Raw genomic sequence first — 17,214 nt, 5'->3', positions numbered from 1 at the left:
CTCCTCTTCTAGGGCAGGAAACTCACTTTCATTAAGGCCCCTCCTCCTGCAGCCTCAGCAGCCACTTATCCTGGCGTCCACTCTCCCACCTCCTGTACCTCCCTCTTACACACGGCTTCTCATTCCGCATGCCCAGTGGTCCTAGAAGAGGTCAAGGCTGGCACTATATTCTCTCCGTTTTACAAGTGAGGAAACTCAGGCCCAAAAAGTTTACGAGACTGTCTTAGGTGGCCAGCTCCGTGCCTCAGCAGATCCATAGGGGCATTTGTTTTTCTCTGTGGGAGTAATAAAATGGTGCAATGCTGACTGCATATTAAGGGGTCAGTGAAAATAACGGTGGATGTGGCAATATTATGGATAAGTGCCAAACATCAGGGCTAGAACCATCTTTAGAGATCACTGAGTTAAGGCCTACTGTTTACAAGGGAAACTTAAGCCCAGAAAGATAAATCTGACTTTTGTTTTTTCAAGTGAGAAGAGGGGAGAGAGAAAGAGACAGACTCCCACATGCGCCCCAACAGGGATCGACCCAGCAACCCCTGTCTAGGACCAACGCTTGAATCACCTAGGGCTAACACTCGAACAAATCGAACCACTGGCTGCAGGAGAGGAAGAGAGTGAGAAGGGGGAGAGGGAGGGGGAGAGAAGCAGATGGTCACTTCTCATTTGTGCCCTAACCAGGGGGATCAAATTGGGATGTCTGCACGCCAGGCCAATGCTCTATCCACTGAGCCAAACGGCCAGGGCTGGATCTGAAATTTTGTCACTCCCTTTATTCCAGTTTTCTATCACTGCACATAACAAATCACTTCAAAATTCCTGGCTTAAGATAACAATCCTTTTTTTTTTTTTTACCTTTCAGATTCCTGTGGGTCAGGGATCAGAAAGTCTCAGCTGGGCTGTTATCACCTTATCAGAGGCTGGAGCTGAACTGGCAGGAGCTGGAGCAGCTGCGGGCTGCCTGGGCCTCCCTCCCCGTGTCTCAGGTCTTCTCCACATGGCGTCTGCACTGGGTCTGCACTGGGTCTGCACTGGGTCTGCATGGCGTCCGCACTGGGTCTGCATGGCGTCCGCACTGGGTCTGCACTGGGTCTGCATGGCGTCTGCACTGGGGCTGCCTGGGCCTCCCTCCCCGTGTCTCAGGTCCTCTCCACATGGCGTCTGCACTGGGGCTGCCTGGGCCTCCCTCCCCGTGTCTCAGGTCCTCTCCACATGGCATCTGCACTGAGCTGCCTGGGCCTCCCTCCCCGTGTCTCAGGTCCTCTCCACATGGCGTCTGCACTGGGGCTGCCTGGGCCTCCCTCCCCGTGTCTCAGGTCCTCTCCACATGGCGTCTGCACTGAGCTGCCTGGGCCTCCCTCCCCGTGTCTCAGGTCCTCTCCACATGGCGTCTGCACTGAGCTGCCTGGGCCTCCCTCCCCGTGTCTCAGGTCCTCTCCACGTGGCGTCTGCACTGAGCCTCCCTCCCCGTGTCTCAGGTCCTCTCCACATGGCGTCTGCACTGGGGCTGCCTGGGCCTCCCTCCCCATGTCTCAGGTCCTCTCCACATGGTGTCTGCTCCGGGGCTGCCTGGGCCTCCCTCCCCGTGTCTCAGGTCCTCTCCTCATGGCTTCTGCACTGGGGCTGCCTGGGCCTCCCTCCCCGTGTCTCAAGTCCTCTCCACATGGCGTCTGCACTGAGCCTCCCTCCCCGTGTCTCAGGTCCTCTCCACATGGCGTCTGCACTGAGCCTCCCTCCCCGTGTCTCAGGTCCTCTCCACATGGCGTCTGCACTGAGCCTCCCTCCCCGTGTCTCAGGTCCTCTCCACATGGCCTCTGCACTGAGCCTCCCTCCCCGTGTCTCAGGTCCTCTCCACATGGCCTCTGCACTGAGCCTCCCTCCCCGTGTCTCAGGTCCTCTCCACATGGCCTCTGCACTGAGCCTCCCTCCCCGTGTCTCAGGTCCTTTCCTCATGGCTTCTGCACTGGGGCTGCCTGGGCCTCCCTCCCCGTGTCTCAGGTCCTCTCCACGTGGCATCTGCACCGGGGCTGTCTGGGCCTCCCTCCCCGTGTCTCAGGTCCTCTCCACATGGCATCTGCACTGGGCCTCCTGCCCCGTGTCTCAGGTCCTCTCCACATGGCATCTGCACTGGGCCTCCCGCCCCGTGTCTCAGGTCCTCTCCACATGGCATCTGCACTGGGCCTCCCTCCCCGTGTCTCAGGTCCTCTCCACATGGCGTCTGCACTGGGCCTCCCGCCCCGTGTCTCAGGTCCTCTCCACATGGCGTCTGCACTGGGCCTCCCGCCCCGTGTCTCAGGTCCTCTCCACATGGCATCTGCACTGGGCCTCCCGCCCCGTGTCTCAGGTCCTCTCCACATGGCGTCTGCACTTAGCTGCCTGGGCCTCCCTCCCCGTGTCTCAGGTCCTCTCCACATGGCGTCTGCACTTAGCTGCCTGGGCCTCCCTCCCCGTGTCTCAGGTCCTCTCCACATGGCGTCTGCACCGGGGCTGCCTGGGCCTCTCTCCCCGTGTCTCAGGTCCTCTCCACGTGGCGTCTGCACCGGGGCTGCCTGGGCCTCCCTCCCCGTGTCTCAGGTCCTCTCCACATGGCCTCTGCACTGAGCCTCCCTCCCCGTGTCTCAGGTCCTCTCCTCATGGCTTCTGCACTGGGGCTGCCTGGGCCTCCCTCCCCGTGTCTCAGGTCCTCTCCACGTGGCATGTGCACCGGGGCTGTCTGGGCCTCCCTCCCCGTGTCTCAGGTCCTCTCCACATGGCATCTGCACTGGGCCTCCCTCCCCGTGTCTCAGGTCCTCTCCACATGGCGTCTGCACTGGGCCTCCCGCCCCGTGTCTCAGGTCCTCTCCACATGGCGTCTGCACCGGGGCTGCCTGGGCCTCCCTCCCCGTGTCTCAGGTCCTCTCCACATGGCATCTGCACTGGGCCTCCCGCCCCGTGTCTCAGGTCCTCTCCACATGGCGTCTGCACTGGGGCTGCCTGGGCCTCCCTCCCCGTGTCTCAGGTCCTCTCCACATGGCGTCTGCACTTAGCTGCCTGGGCCTCCCTCCCCGTGTCTCAGGTCCTCTCCACATGGCGTCTGCACTGAGCTGCCTGGGCCTCATCATAGCATGAGTAAGGTCAGGTGGCATCCTCAAGGCAGTCCAGATTATACAGCAACTCAGATCTCCAAGGGCAAGTATCCCAAGAGAATTGGGTGAAACCTGGATCATCTTTTGTGACATAACCTCACATGGCATCACATCCACAACAGCTTCAAGAGTGCCACAAGTCAAGGGAAGGGATTAGAGACCCTACCTCTCAATGGAGGCATATCAAAGTCACAGGATAAGAAGAGCATGTGGGATGGGAGATACTGTGGCAGCCACCTGCGGAAAATGCCACCTAGCACACTGTTGCTCAATTGCCTAGATCGACAGCATGGCACAGGGGAAAGCAGGCCTGTTCTAAACCCTGGCGGCACCACTCACTAGCCCTGTGTCTGTCCTCACCCCTTGCATCCTCTCCTTCTATAACCATAAAATCGAAATAATAGTAATACTATCTTGCAGGGTTGTTTTGGAAGGGCCTGATCCATTGAAAAAAAGTTTTTTCCTCTTCCAAGTTATAAGACAGCAGTGAACACTCTATCAACCTAAATCCCTCACCCTGACCATAAAGCAGACCCAAGACTCAAAAAATACAGAGAAACTAGGACAAATAAGATTACATAGCATGCTAAACAGTGCAAGATGTGATATGATAAATCCAGAGCTGGGTTACAACAATACACAAGCAAAAAGTCCTTGCCTGACCTGTGGTGGCACAGTAGATAAAATGTCAACCTGGAATGCTGAGGTCATGGGTTCAAAACCCCAGACTTGCCTGGTCAAGGCATATACAAGAAGCAACTACTGCAAGTTGATGCTTTCTGCTCTTCCCCCTCCTTTCTCTCTTTCTAAAATCAATAGATAAAATCTTTATTAAAAGTAAGTCCTTGCCTGACCAAGCAGTGGCACAGTGGATAGAGCGTCAGACTGGGATGTGGAGGACCCAGGTTCGAAACCCCAAGGTCGCCAGCTTGAGCGTGGGCTCATTTGGTTTGAGCAAAAGCTCACCAGCTTGGACCCGGGGTCGCTGGCTCGAGCAAGGGGTTACTCAGTCTGCTGAAGGCCGGTGGTCAAGGCACATATGAGAAAGCAATCAATGAACAACTAAGGTGTTGCAACGCACAAAGAAAAACTAATGATTGATGCTTCTCATCTCTCCGTTCCTGTCTGTCTATCCCTCTCTCTGACTCTCTCTCTCTGTCTCTGTTAAAAGGAAAAAAAAAGTCCTTGCCTTTATAGATCTTATAATCTAGTGGACAGAGCCAGTCAACATATAAATATGTTAATGGATCTTATGCCAGGTGGAGAAAAGTGCTGTGGAGAAACATAAAGTGGGATAAGGGAAATCTGGGTGTGTGTGTGGGGGTTATTATATAGGGTGATCAGGGAGGGCCTCTTTACTAAAATAAGTTTGAATAGAGAAGTGAATGAAATGAGGGAGTGAACTATGAAAATATCTAGGTAAATTGGAATAGCTAGTACAAAGGTCCTGAGGCAGGGAACATGCTTGGATTTTTTTCAAGGATCAACACAGAGGTTAGTTTAGCTAGAGCAGAATGAGGCAGGAAGAGTATAGGGGATAAGGTCTCATGGGATCCACTGGAAGGTTTTGAGCAGAGATGTGACATAATTTTAGATTTACAGGAAAGTTGCAAAGATAATAAGGAAAGTTCCCATATACCATTTATCCAGTTTCCTCTAGTATTAATACTTCACATTACCATAGTACATTTGTCAAAACTGAAAAGCCAACATGGTACCCTAGTGTAAACTGAACGCCAAACTTTATTCAGACTTCATCAGTTTTCCCACTAATGATCTTTTCCTGTTTCAGGATTCAGTTTAGAATACCACATACATTTAGCTGATTTCCATTTTATCATGATCACCACGGCTGCTCCATTATAGAAGGCCCATTAAGTAACTGTTGCAGTAGCCCAGGCAAGAGAGAGTGGGGCTTGGACCAGAGTGTTGGCAGTCAGAGTGTGAAAAGTGGTCAAATTCTGGATGAACTTGAAGGCAGAGCCAACAGGATTTGCAGGACACGGGACATGAGAGAAAGACAGAGTTAGCATGATGGCAAGGATTTTGGCCTAAAACACTTAGGCATTTACTGAGAAGGGTAAAACTGACATAGGAAGACTATTTGGAGATGGAAATCAGGAGTTTGCTATTGGATATGCTAAGTTTGAGTTGCCTATTGGACAAAACAATTGGAGAAATCGAGTAGGCAGTTGGATACATGAGTCTGGATTGCAAGGATAAATCATGACTGCAAATATAAATTCAGGAGTCCTTAACTTATAGTTAACACTTTTTTAAATGTTTATTTTACTGATTTTAGAAAGAGGAAGGGAGAGAGATGGAGAGGCAGAAACATCAACCTGTTACTATATGTGCCCTGACCTGGGATCGAATTAGCAACCTCTGTGCTTCAAGATGAAGCTCTAACCAATCAAGCTATTCAGCCAGGGCTATAATTAACATTTAAAGCCATTAAACTGATGAACTCATGAAGGGTGTGAGTGAAGGTAGAAAAGAAGGGATGTAAGTATTGAGTCCTAGGCTATGAAAGAAATTGGGAAGATAAGAAGGAAGCAAAGGAGGCTGAGGAGGAGTAACCGTTAGGGTAGGTGGAAAGCAAATGAGTGATCCCAGAAGCCCAGTGAACAGCTGTGTCAAATTCAGCTCACAGAGCCAGTGACATGAGGACTAAGAAAGATTTCTTGGCTTTGGCCATGGTGAGAGTATTGGTGATCTTGACAGGTGACCTTGAATACAGAGTGATGGTATAAGAGTTGTTTCAAGAGAAAATGAGAAGAGAGAAAGTGAAGACAGCAAGTCTAGACAAATATATTTTTTACTGATATGGTGGGGTGGGAGGAGGAGAGAGAGAGGGAGGAAAGATGAAAAGTATCAACTTGTATTTGCTTCATTTTAATTGTTCATTGATTGCTTCTCATATGTGCCTTGACCAGGTAGGGGGTGGGGTGGCCACTCCAGCCAAGCCAATGACACCTTGCTCAAGCCAGCGACCTTGGTTCAAACCAGCAATCTTGGGCTCAAGCCAGCCAGCCACCTTTGGGCTCAATCCAGTGTCAATGATCCCACACTCAAGCTGGCGACTCCGCACTCAAGCTGGTGAGCTTGCACTCAAGCTGGATGAGCCTGCGCTCAAGCTAGCAACCTCAGGGTTTTGAGCCTGGGACTTCAGCATCCTGGGTTGATTCTCTATCCACTGTGCCACCACTGGTCAGGCTAGACAAATACTTTTGAAAAGTTTTCAGTAAAGGGAGCATAAAAGTGTAGCTGGAAGAGAATATGGGACTAAGGGAGCTTATTTATTTCAAGATAGGAGACAGGATGATGAAAATGATCTCATTGGCCCTGGCCAGTTGGCTCAGCGGTAGAGCATCGACCCAGCATATGGAAGTTCCGGGTTTGATTCCCGGCCAGGGCACACAGGAGAAGCACCCATCTGCTTTTCCACCCTTCCCCCTCTCCTTTCTTTCTATCTCTCTCCCCCTTCAGCACTCAAGGCTCCATTAGAACAAAGTTGGTCCAGGTGCTGAGGATGGCTCCATGGCCTCTGCCTCAGGCGCTAGAATGGGTCCGGTTGCAACAGAGCAATGGCCCAGATGGGCAGAGCATCACACCCTAGCGGGCTTGCCAGGTGGATCCCGGTCGGGCACATGCGGGAGTCTGTCTGACTGCCTCCCTACTTCTCACTTCAGAAAAATACAAAAAAAAAAAAGAAAGAAAGAAAGAAAGAAAAAAGAAAGAAAGAAAATGATCTCATTGAGACAAACCCACTGAGGATGCAGAAGACATGGGAGAACTGGTGGGGCCCTGGAGTTACATAAGTGAGAAGGGATGGAACTGGTGCCCAGGTGGAGGGCTTCACCTAGGTGAACAGGGTGGACGACAGAGTATATGGAGACAAATGCAGTTGGGAGTGAAAGCATGGGGAAATTCTCTTCAGATTGCTTCTATTTTCTCCATGGAGTTGGAAGCAAGACCACCAACAGAGTGAGGAGAAAGGAGTGAGGAGAAGATTCAAGTAGCTGTCGGGAGGGTGGGAGAGTGCATGAACTGAGGACATGCTAGCTGGCATATTTGATGGTCAACACAAAGGGTATTTGAAGGTATGAATTTTTTTAATTAATTTATTCATTTTTAGAGAGGAGAGGGAGAGACAGAGAGAGAGAGATAGAAAGAGAGAGAGAGAGAGAGAGAGAAGGGGGGGAGGAGCTGGAAAGAGAGAAGGGGGGAGGAGCTGGAAGCATCAACTCCCATATGTGCCTTGACCAGGCAAGCCCAGGGTTTCGAACCGGCGACCTCAGCATTTCCAGGTCGACGCTTTATCCACTGCGCCACCACAGGTCAGGCTGAAGGTATGAATTTAAGTGAGACTATGAATTTAAGTGAGACCAGCTAGCCTGGAGATGTGTTCTTTCCAGCCATGTTCATTTGCTGGGGTGCAGGCGAGGGAGGGCACAGCAGTGGGGTTTACCAGATGAACAGGATGGGAGAGAGGGGCCGGGAGTTGGTGTGAACAATGGGCTTATTGCAATGATAGATCCTGGAATCGAAGCTGGTTAAGGAGGAAAGGGTAGATGTGATGGAGGTGGGGAACACTGAAAAGAAGGTAAGATCAATGGATGAGAGACAGGACCAATTTGTCCACAGGAGGCACTGTGCAAAATTCCCACAATTCTTTTAGTGACCCACAAAATGTTCTAATTTTAATGTATTTTACAATCAGAAGAAAAAAATGAATATACAGCGGGTCCTTGAATAACACCATTTTATTTAATACCATTTTGCTACAAATTTAATGAGTCAAAAAAAGAAAAGAAACCAATTCTGGGGCACAGCCATTCTCTGTGTGGAGTTTACACATTCTTCCCATGTCCGTGTGGGTTTTCTTCCAGGGACCCTGGTTTCCTCCCACATCCCCAGGTGTGCGCATAAGGTGAGCTGAGTATCTACATTGTCCCGGTCTGAGTGAGTGTGGGTGTGTGTGAGTGCATCTTGAGATAGAAGGGAGCTCTGTCCAAGGTGACCCCACCTTGCCCCCTGAGATCCTGCTGGCACTGGCTCTGGCCACTTGAAACCTTGAACTGTAATAAGCAGATTGGAAAATGATTATTTTACTTGTTTTTATTAATTTTAAAAAATGTATGGATATCTCATATTTATTTCAATATTTAATATTAGAAGTGTTTTGGAGCCTTATTCAGAAGTTTGGTGATTTTTTGTGACCAGAAATATGCCATAGGAATTTATTTTTTTTATTTTTTTTTTACAGAGACAGAGAGAGAGTCAGAGAGAGGGATAGAGAGAGACAGGAACGGAGAAAGATGAGAAGCATCAATCATTAGTTTTTCGTTGTGACACCTTAGTTGTTCATTGATTGCTTTCTGATATGTGCCTTGACCGTGGGCTACAGCAGACCGAGTAACCCCTTGCTCGAGCCAGCGACCTTGGGTCCGAGCTGGTGAGCTTTGCTCAAACCAGATGAGCCCGCGCTCAAGCTGGTGACCTCGGGGTCTCAAACCTGGGTCCTCCACATCCCAGTCTGACGCTCTATCCACTGCACCACTGCCTGGTCAGGCTGCCATAGGAATTTAATTCTTGTTTATATCAATTAGCCTATGGTAAAAAATTGATTTTAATATACACTTCACTTAAAGTCACAGTTTCCAAGAACCTATCAAAGACATCAAGTGAGGACTTACTGTATAATAACGAATCTTGCTTAGATTATATCTGTCTTTATACCACAGCAGTAAAAAAGTGTGATTTTTAATATTCTTTTGTAGAGGAAGGGGGCCATGAAGGTGGAGTGCCCAAGGCCCACAGAAGCTGTAATGTGGCCCAGTGATCCCAGTGGATCCAAATTCAATATTATTAAATGCATTTATGCTGGCAAAAAAATAAAAATAAACACAGCCTAGGCATCCAGAATTGTTTGAGCCCAGGTACTAGAGGGCATGGGCTGAAAAGGTACAAGCCAGTAGTAGGAAAGTGTTATATTTAAAATTGAGGTATGGAGTGTGTGACGTATTGGTAGTAACAAGGTTTGGCTTGGACAATCCTTCTCATTGATGGAGAAGAAGAAATCAAGGAAATGGGAAGCTGGTTTTATCAGTTATCTATTGCCATTTTCTTTCTATTGCTATTTTAACTAATCACCCACAACTCAGTGTCTTAAACAACCACCAGTTATCCGCTCATCATTTGGTAATTGTGTTGGGCTCTGCTGAGCATTTCGGTTGGTCCAACCCAGACACACTCATATGGCTGCCGCCATCTGGAAGCTTGACTGGGGCTGGGTAATATGTCTTTACACATCTCGTGGTTGGTGGCCAGGATACCTCAGTTCTCTTCCACGAGGCCTCTCATCTTCCAGTAGGCTAAACTGGACTTTTTTTTCTCTTTTAAGTGTGTGTGTGTGAGGGAGAGACAGGGAGAGGAGAGAGAGATGAGAAGCATCAACTTGTACTTGCATCACTTTAGTTGTTCATTGATTGCTTCTTATATGTTCCTTGATCAGGGAGCTCAGACTGAGCCAGTGACCTTTGTCCTGGCCAAATAGCTCAGTTCCGAAGGGCAGAGGTTGCCAGTTCAATTCCAAGTTAGGGCACATACAGGAACAGATTGGTGTTTCTGTCTCTGTCTCCCTCCTTTCTTCTCTTACTAAAATCAGTATTTAAAAAAAATCCAGAGACCTTGGGCTCAAGCCAGAGACCTTGAGATCATGCTGATGATCTCACGCTCAAGTTGGTGACTCTGCGCTCAAGCCAGCAACCTCAAGAATCTAGGACCTTTGCATCCCAGATCGATGCTTTAGCCACTGCACCACCACCAATCAGGCTAAACTGGACTTCTCATGATATTGGAAGTATTCTGAGAGGACAAAGGAGCAAGCTGCAAGATCTCTTAACACCCAGACTTTGGAGACCCACACAATATCATTTCTGCTACATGCTTTTAGTCAAAGCAAGTCATAAGGCCAGCCCCAGATTCAAGGGGTTGAGAAACTTCTTGCTGGAAGGAGCAGCAAAACCATTGGAAAGGGTCATGTGGGACAGGCGGAAGTGTAGTGGCCATCTTTGCAAACAAACTGTCACACTTATTGGAAGAGCTATCTATGTGGTACCCAATCATCAAGAATCTTCAAGAATTTGACGGAAATAGGAGTAAAGAGAGTGACAACAAGCCAGGCACTAGAAATCTTTAAAGCATGAGGAAGCAGTAGTAAGTGATACCATCTAATGCCATCAACTTCCAAAGCTTCAAATATCTCTACTGTTTCATCAGCAAATGTTTTTTTTCTTTTTCTTTTTTCTTGGGCGGGGGGAGGGAGAAAGAGAGAGGAAAAGGGAGAGATGAGAATCATCAACTCTTGTAGTTGTGGGCTTGCAGCACTTTAGTTGTTCATTGATTGCTTCTCAAACATGCCTTAACTGGGGGCTCAAACCGAATTGGTGACCACTTGCTCAAGCCTTGAGCTCAGGCCAGCAACCATGGGATCATGTTAGTGATTCCACACTCAAGCCGGCGACCTCGCGCTCAAGCTGGTGATCCTGCACTCAAGTTGGATGAGCCCGCACTCAAGCCAGAGACCTCTGGGTTTCAAACCTGGGTCTTCAGTATCCCAGGTCAATTCTCTATCCACTGCACCACCATTGGTCAGGCTAAAAGTTCTTTAATGTTATTAAATTTCTTTCATTGTAATAAAAAGGTTGTACACATTCATTGCACAAAACAGAGACATGAAGAACGCATCAATAGAAAAAAATAACCTATAATTCCATCATCCAGGAAAAAATGACTGTCAATTGACATGGGTTCTGCATTGTTTCTCCCCATCCACAGTTAACATATTCTTAGCTTTTTTTTTTTTTTTACATCGTCAGGCTTCAAAAAGGTGAGTTCTGATAGTCACATAATTTATTTGACCTTAATTGGACATTCATAATTTATTTGTCCATTAATTGGACATTCTAGATTATTTGCAATTTTTCACTGAAAAACAAATTTAAACAAAATAAATGGTTAGAGTCATGGCATTACTTAAATTCAGAAAGCAGTGATTAGAGTTTGGGGAAGTTGGATATGGCTGTTATGGCCAATAGAGACCACAAGAAAAATTACCCCAGGGACTCAGTCCCTGTGGTGGTGTGTGTAGTAAGCACTCTGCACAGGCTAGAGATTCCTCCTTCCAATATCTGGAACTTAAAGATGGTGGAATCTTGACCTGGAGGCTCAGGTGGCATTCCTAACCTCTGCCCTCTTGCCCTGAGCCAGCAAGAAACTGTTTCCTGTCACTGCCTTGCACAAGTGTCTTTGCGCCACTAGCCTGGAAGATAATCCTCCCCCACTCTCCCCATAGAAGTCTTTCAGTCTGAACTTTGGATCTGGGCATTTGATGATTAGCTTGAGTTCAAGAACGGGTGTGATCCGCGGTACAGAAGTGGGAACTGGGGTGGGGGGCACATTTACAGTCAGGAGCATTCCCAGTCCAGGAGGCTTCCCAGAAAGCAGTCACAGAAAGGAATGGGGTGGTAAAAAAAAACAAAAACAAAAACCAAAAAACAACAACAACAAAAACTCGACAGAGGTAGAGATGGGGTGGGGGCAAGCTGATACTTAGATAGCATGGGTTGATCCTGGAAGGCTGGGAATGGCAATGAGCAGAGAAAAAAGCGGAGGGCCGGGAGGAGAGGCGTAGACATTTGAAGCAGGTGATGGAGGATTTATTAACGGAGGAGGCGTGGGCTGATGCCAGGAGGAGGGCGAGGAGCGGCGCTGTGCTCTGAGCGTGTATGGAATAAATATGGGAAGCGTGATGGGAAGCGGACTGGTGAGAGCAGAGGTGGGGCGAGGGGTGAGGGGCGCGGGTCAGCCCAGCCGGGACGCGAGATGGGCGAATAATAGGGCTGCGCACATCTGGCCCATGTTGAGCCTATACCCTCAACATTTACAGTCTGCTCCCATTTAGACTCCCATAATTTCCTTCTTTTGATAAAGAAAGCAAGGTTCGGAGAGGTTAGGTGGCAGCGGAGGGTGGGGACCCAGGGGAAAGCGAGGCAGCGAAGGAAGTGGGGAGCGCCGAGCATAGCGGCGAGCTCTGCGCTGTGCGCCGCAGGAGGAGTGGGTGGCGGACGCAGGCAAGTGGAGAGGGCGCGGTGGGGGGCGGGGGGAGGGAGAGGACGGGGATGGGCCGGCCTCAGCACGGGGAGGGGAGAAGGGAGGCGGGATCCGCCGGCACACGCCGCCCCTGGCAGGCGGCCTGAGCGCGCGCGAGGAGCCGCTGCCGCCGCCCCCGCCGCCGCTGCCGCCGCTCGGGGTCGCCTCGAGCCCACATTCCCGAGCGCTCGGCTCTCATGGCAGCCGCCTGGGCGCCCGGCTCCGCGGCCCGCTAGGGGCGGCCCCGCGCCCCAGCTTGGCCCCACGGCGGAGCCCGTCGGATCCGGCCTTGCTCTGCGCCCCGGGCTCGCCGCCTACCAGCCCGAGGTGAGGACCGCGAGGACAGGGGCGCGCAGGACGAGGGGCGCTCGGGGATTCCAGGCCCGGCGCCTCGGCAGAGCCGAGCGTGGCCGAGATGGGAAGGGGACGTGGGAGCAAGTCCTGGTTGGAGTCGGGGGTGGGACTGGACACAGCTCGCTGCCGGCAACCAGCTTCCGCGTCTTCCCCGTGCTCAAGGCCGCCCCTCGGCGCTGTCCGCATCCCCGCGCACTCCTCGGTTCTGCTGCGTTCCCCGCTCTGGCCTTTCGCGTGCCCTGACCTCGCTTCTCGCTGCCCATCTTTCACCTCTATCCCCCAGAGCCCGATCCTGGGTCCTGTCCCCAATCCTCTTGCCGGTCAACCCTTCCCCCCGCCACCGCCCTCCTTCTGTCGGGACCTCGCTCTCTCCCTCTGCCTCCTATCGCCTGAAACCGCAATCCGTGCAGCTATCTCCGCGTCGGACCGCCTGCCAGCTTGTACCGTCCCACAGGTGTCCGCACGTCCGGCCGTCCATCCGTCCGTCCCACGTGGGGCCGGCGCTGACCATGCTCAGCGGCTGCCGCTGCCTACATCTCATGTGCCTGTTGTGTATACTGGGGGCACCCGTTCAGCCTGTCCTAGGTGAGCGCACCCAGGGCTCGGGTCGCGGGCCTCTCCGGCCGTCCCTAGCTTGCACGTTGACCTCTGCCGGTCAGAGGTGGCACTGCAGCCGCTTCGACCCGCGGGGTTGGTGAGCCCCAGGTGGCCCCTTTGGAATGGGACGAGTCTGTCCTACCTTGCCTCAGAGTTGAGCCCTCCTAATTACTGGGACCCCGCATCCTCTCCCGAGTCCCGTATCTCAGGGAGCCTAACCCGAACCCCCGGCTCACCCCTCCCACATCAATTTCTTGCAGCCGATGACTGCAGCTCCCACTGTGACTTGGCCCACGGCTACTGTGCGCCTGACGGTTCCTGCAGGTACATTTCCTGAGCACGTGCTCCCCTTGCGCCCCATTTCCCAGCCCTTCACACCCACAACCAGGTCAAGTCCCAGGACAGTGTCTAGGGGTTTAAGACCCTACTGTTTACTCCCCATCCACAGATGGCACACAGGGGCCTTTTCCTTCTTCCAGCGCCTATCCCCACATTTTACACTTAAGTCTGACCCTGGAATTCTGAAACATTCCTCAAGATACCAGGAGAAAGACCTGAAGCCTGAGAGTTTGAAGATTGGGAGCCTCTAGGAAAGAGAAAGAGATAAAGGAAAAAATATAAAGAAAATTAGTTCAGCCTGGAAAAGAAAGGCTGCTAAGAGAGTTGCTGAGAAGCACTTACTAAAGAGGATCTTTCTTGATGAATTTGAGTAATTAATTCACTGGGGTGGGGTTGGGCAATTCTGTAGCAGTAGAGAAATGTGTCTGGGCTGACCTAAGGAAATGAGCTGACAGGACAAGCTACTGGAGGGGCCGGGGGGGGGGGGTAGGACTTTCCATCCTTGCAGGTTTTTGTTTTGTTTTGAAATAGGTCAGGCATTTGCCCTGGAATCAGGGTAGGAAGATAGTCCTGATGACCTTTCAAGTCACCTTTTAAAAATGAGGCTCACCCATTTCTGAGCCTCAGATATGCCAGGACTGATATTGGGAGCACTTACAGACATCATCTTAGTTTCTTCCTCAACGCATTCCTGCAAAGTGTATCCCCAAGTTGCAGAGGAGGAAACCAGGGCTCATAAAGATTAGACAAAGCGCAGAACCAGGACTTGAATGCTGGTATCAGATGGTTTGATTTCCTATATGTGACCCTGCACAGCCCATACTTATCTGGGATGGGCCCGCTTTTCCTTAGGGGATGTCATATGTCCTCCTGTTTTCTAAAAGCCCTGGTCTTCCTCCATCTCCTCACAAACCTTACCCAGAGCCCTGACCCTACACTTCTCCCCTTCAGGTGTGAGCCAGGCTGGGAGGGACTGCACTGTGAGCGCTGTGTGAGGATGCCCGGCTGCCAGCATGGTTCTTGCCACCAGCCCTGGCAGTGCATCTGTCACAGTGGCTGGGCAGGCAAGTTCTGTGACAAAGGTAGGGGAGAAGAGACAGCAGCTGTTGGTCTGTAGACCCCCTGTGTCTTGGGAGAACATCCATTCATATTCATTGTGTTCAGCTCAAACACTCAAATACGTGATACTTTATCATTTTAGACTTTATACCTATCTGCTGTCTGAACTGGCCCTTAACCTAACCCCACGAGGTAGGCAAGGCAGCTGCCAAAAATGGTCCTCATTTTACAGATGAGGAAATGGAGACCCACAGATGGGATGCAACTTGCCCAAGGTCACTCTGAGACAGACTGACATTGCCAGGGCTAGGAGCCTCCTGATTCTAAATTCAGTGCTGTTGTTTCCCCCCACCATACCATACCAGCCTGGGTGGGTTTGCAGTATGTGCTGCATCAACAGAGCCTTAGGTGGGGCCCGGGTGGGTCTGGGTGCCAGATGTAAGGGTCTATCCCAGAGCCCTTCCCTGTTTCTCCACAGATGAGCACATCTGTACCACGCAGGACCCCTGCCGGAATGGAGGCCAGTGCGTATATGATGGGGGTGGCGAGTACCACTGTGTGTGCCCACCAGGCTTCTACGGGCAGGACTGTGAGCGCAAAACTGGACCCTGTGAGCAGGCAGGGTGAGTGCTGGCCTCATGGGGTGAGTTCGAGGTTAGATGAGAATCTGGTGAACAGAAGGACTATTGAGAGGGTGGTGGTGAAGTAATAGGGCTGAGGCTCAGAAATCCCACTTGGGGGCACCAGAGGATAAAACGCCAGTCTGCCAGTGTCCCTAGTTCAAGGTTCCTCAGCGTTTTTATACCATCTGAACCATTCCTTCAGCAACAAAAATCTATAGGAACTGGAGGTGTAACAAATGGATGTATGACTGCTGTGCCTGTTGGGAGGGGTTAAGGGTGGGGAGGTTGAGGACCTAGGACTCCCCTCATCCTCCCAGGAAAGCTGACATGCAGCCCTAAGAATGTTCCACACAGCAGCCTTATGCCTCATTGTGTGTGTGGAGCCTGTAGGGCTGGACCTGTCCTCATTTCTGTGTCAGGCCTTAGAGCAGGGGTCCCCAAACTTTTTACACAAGGGGCCAGTTCACTGTCCCTCAGACTGTTGGAGGGCCAAACTATAAAAAAACAACAACTATGAACAATCCCTATGCACACTGCACATATCTTATTTTAAAGTAAAAAAACAAAACGGGAACAAATACAATATTTAAAATAAAGAATAAGTAAATTTAAGTCAACAAACTGACCAGTATTTCAACGGGAACTATGTTTCTCTCACTGACCACCAATGAAAGAGGTGCCCCTTCCGGAAGTGCGACAGGGGCCGGATAAATGGCCTCAGGGGGCCACATGCTGCCCGCGGGCTGTAGTTTGGGGACCCCTGCCTGAGAGCCTGCTAGGAGAAGTCCATTTGCCTTGAGCCTTGACTTTGGGCCAACCCCTATGCTAACTGCTTGACACTGGATTCTTTCCTTTAATCCTCACAATTTGGAAGCTGGGTACTTTTATTCCCATTTTTAAAAGGAGGCATTGGAGGCTCAGAGTGTGGCTCAAGGAGACATTACTGAAAGGAGGGTGGGGAAGACAGTGTTCAGGTGCTGAACTGGGCTACCCCACAGGTGTGAGTCCGTATCAAAGCCTTCTCCCACCTCCACCCCAGGTCCCCATGCTGGAATGGCGGGCAGTGCCAGGATGACCAGGGCTTCGCCCTCAACTTCACATGCCGCTGCTTGGCAGGCTTTGTGGGTGCCCACTGTGAGGTGAATGTAGACGACTGTCTGATGCGACCCTGTGCTAACGGCGCCACCTGCCGGGATGGCATAAACCGCTTCTCCTGCCTCTGCCCCGAGGGCTTTGCTGGACGTTTCTGCACCATCAACCTAGATGACTGTGCCAGCCGGCCGTGCCAGAGAGGAGCCCGCTGTCGGGACCGTGTCCATGACTTCGACTGTCTCTGTCCCAGCGGTTATGGCGGCAAGACTTGTGAGCTAGTCTTACCTGACCCAGACTCCGCCACCATAGCAGACGTCCCTCCGGCCCCCACCTCAGGTGCGGTGGTACCTGCCACGGGGCCTGTCCCCCACAGCGCAGGGGCTGGTCTGCTGCGCATCTCAGTGAAGGAGGTGGTGCGGAGGCAAGAGGCTGGGCTAGGTGAGTCTAGCCTGGTGGCCGTGGTGTTGTTTGGGGCCCTCACTGTTACCCTGGTCCTGTCCACGGTGTTCCTGTCCCTGAGGGCCTGGCGCCGGGGTGTCTGTCCCCCTGGACCCTGTTGCTACCCGGCACCACACTACACCCCAGCACGCCAAGACCAGGAGTGTCAGGTTAGCATGCTGCCGGCAGGGGTCCCCCTGCCACCAGACCTGCCCCCTGAGCCTGGAAAGACCACAGCACTGTGATGGAGGGGGGGGCTCTCACGCCCCTCCTCCACCCCCTCTGCCCCTCGGACTGGGTGGTCTTTCCTTGCCACCCCTCCGCAGCCTCACACAAGAAATATTATTTTTTTAATACACAGAATGTCAGATAGGAATTTTATCCAATAAAACTATGAAATTGTACGTGCACTCCTTTGCCAGAAAAACCTG

The 17,214-nt window shown here is 51.4% G+C and overlaps 1 protein-coding gene across 2 annotated transcripts; it reads left to right on the top strand.

Moving 5' to 3' along the window:
- Nucleotides 1–12,360: 12,360 nt before the first annotated feature.
- On the top strand, nt 12,361–17,193 carry DLK2 (delta like non-canonical Notch ligand 2). 2 transcript variants are annotated; one of them, XM_066251036.1, is made up of 6 exons: nt 12,361–12,608; nt 13,090–13,220; nt 13,493–13,556; nt 14,523–14,653; nt 15,109–15,253; nt 16,293–17,193. In XM_066251036.1, exons 2-6 carry the CDS (start codon nt 13,145–13,147, stop codon nt 17,026–17,028), a joined length of 1,152 nt encoding a protein of 383 aa, XP_066107133.1. In that variant the 5' UTR covers nt 12,361–12,608; nt 13,090–13,144; the 3' UTR covers nt 17,029–17,193. The 2 variants fall into 2 exon arrangements, with proteins under 2 accessions (XP_066107133.1, XP_066107122.1); XM_066251025.1 differs by having other exon boundaries at nt 12,480–12,608; nt 14,523–14,635.
- Nucleotides 17,194–17,214: the final 21 nt, after the last annotated feature.

The sequence above is a fragment of the Saccopteryx bilineata genome, chromosome 1, assembly GCF_036850765.1.
Source record: "Saccopteryx bilineata isolate mSacBil1 chromosome 1, mSacBil1_pri_phased_curated, whole genome shotgun sequence".
NCBI classification, from domain to species: Eukaryota; Metazoa; Chordata; class Mammalia; order Chiroptera; family Emballonuridae; genus Saccopteryx; species Saccopteryx bilineata.
Note: the sequence above shows the minus strand (reverse complement) of the source record. Positions and strands in the feature narration are given on the sequence as shown.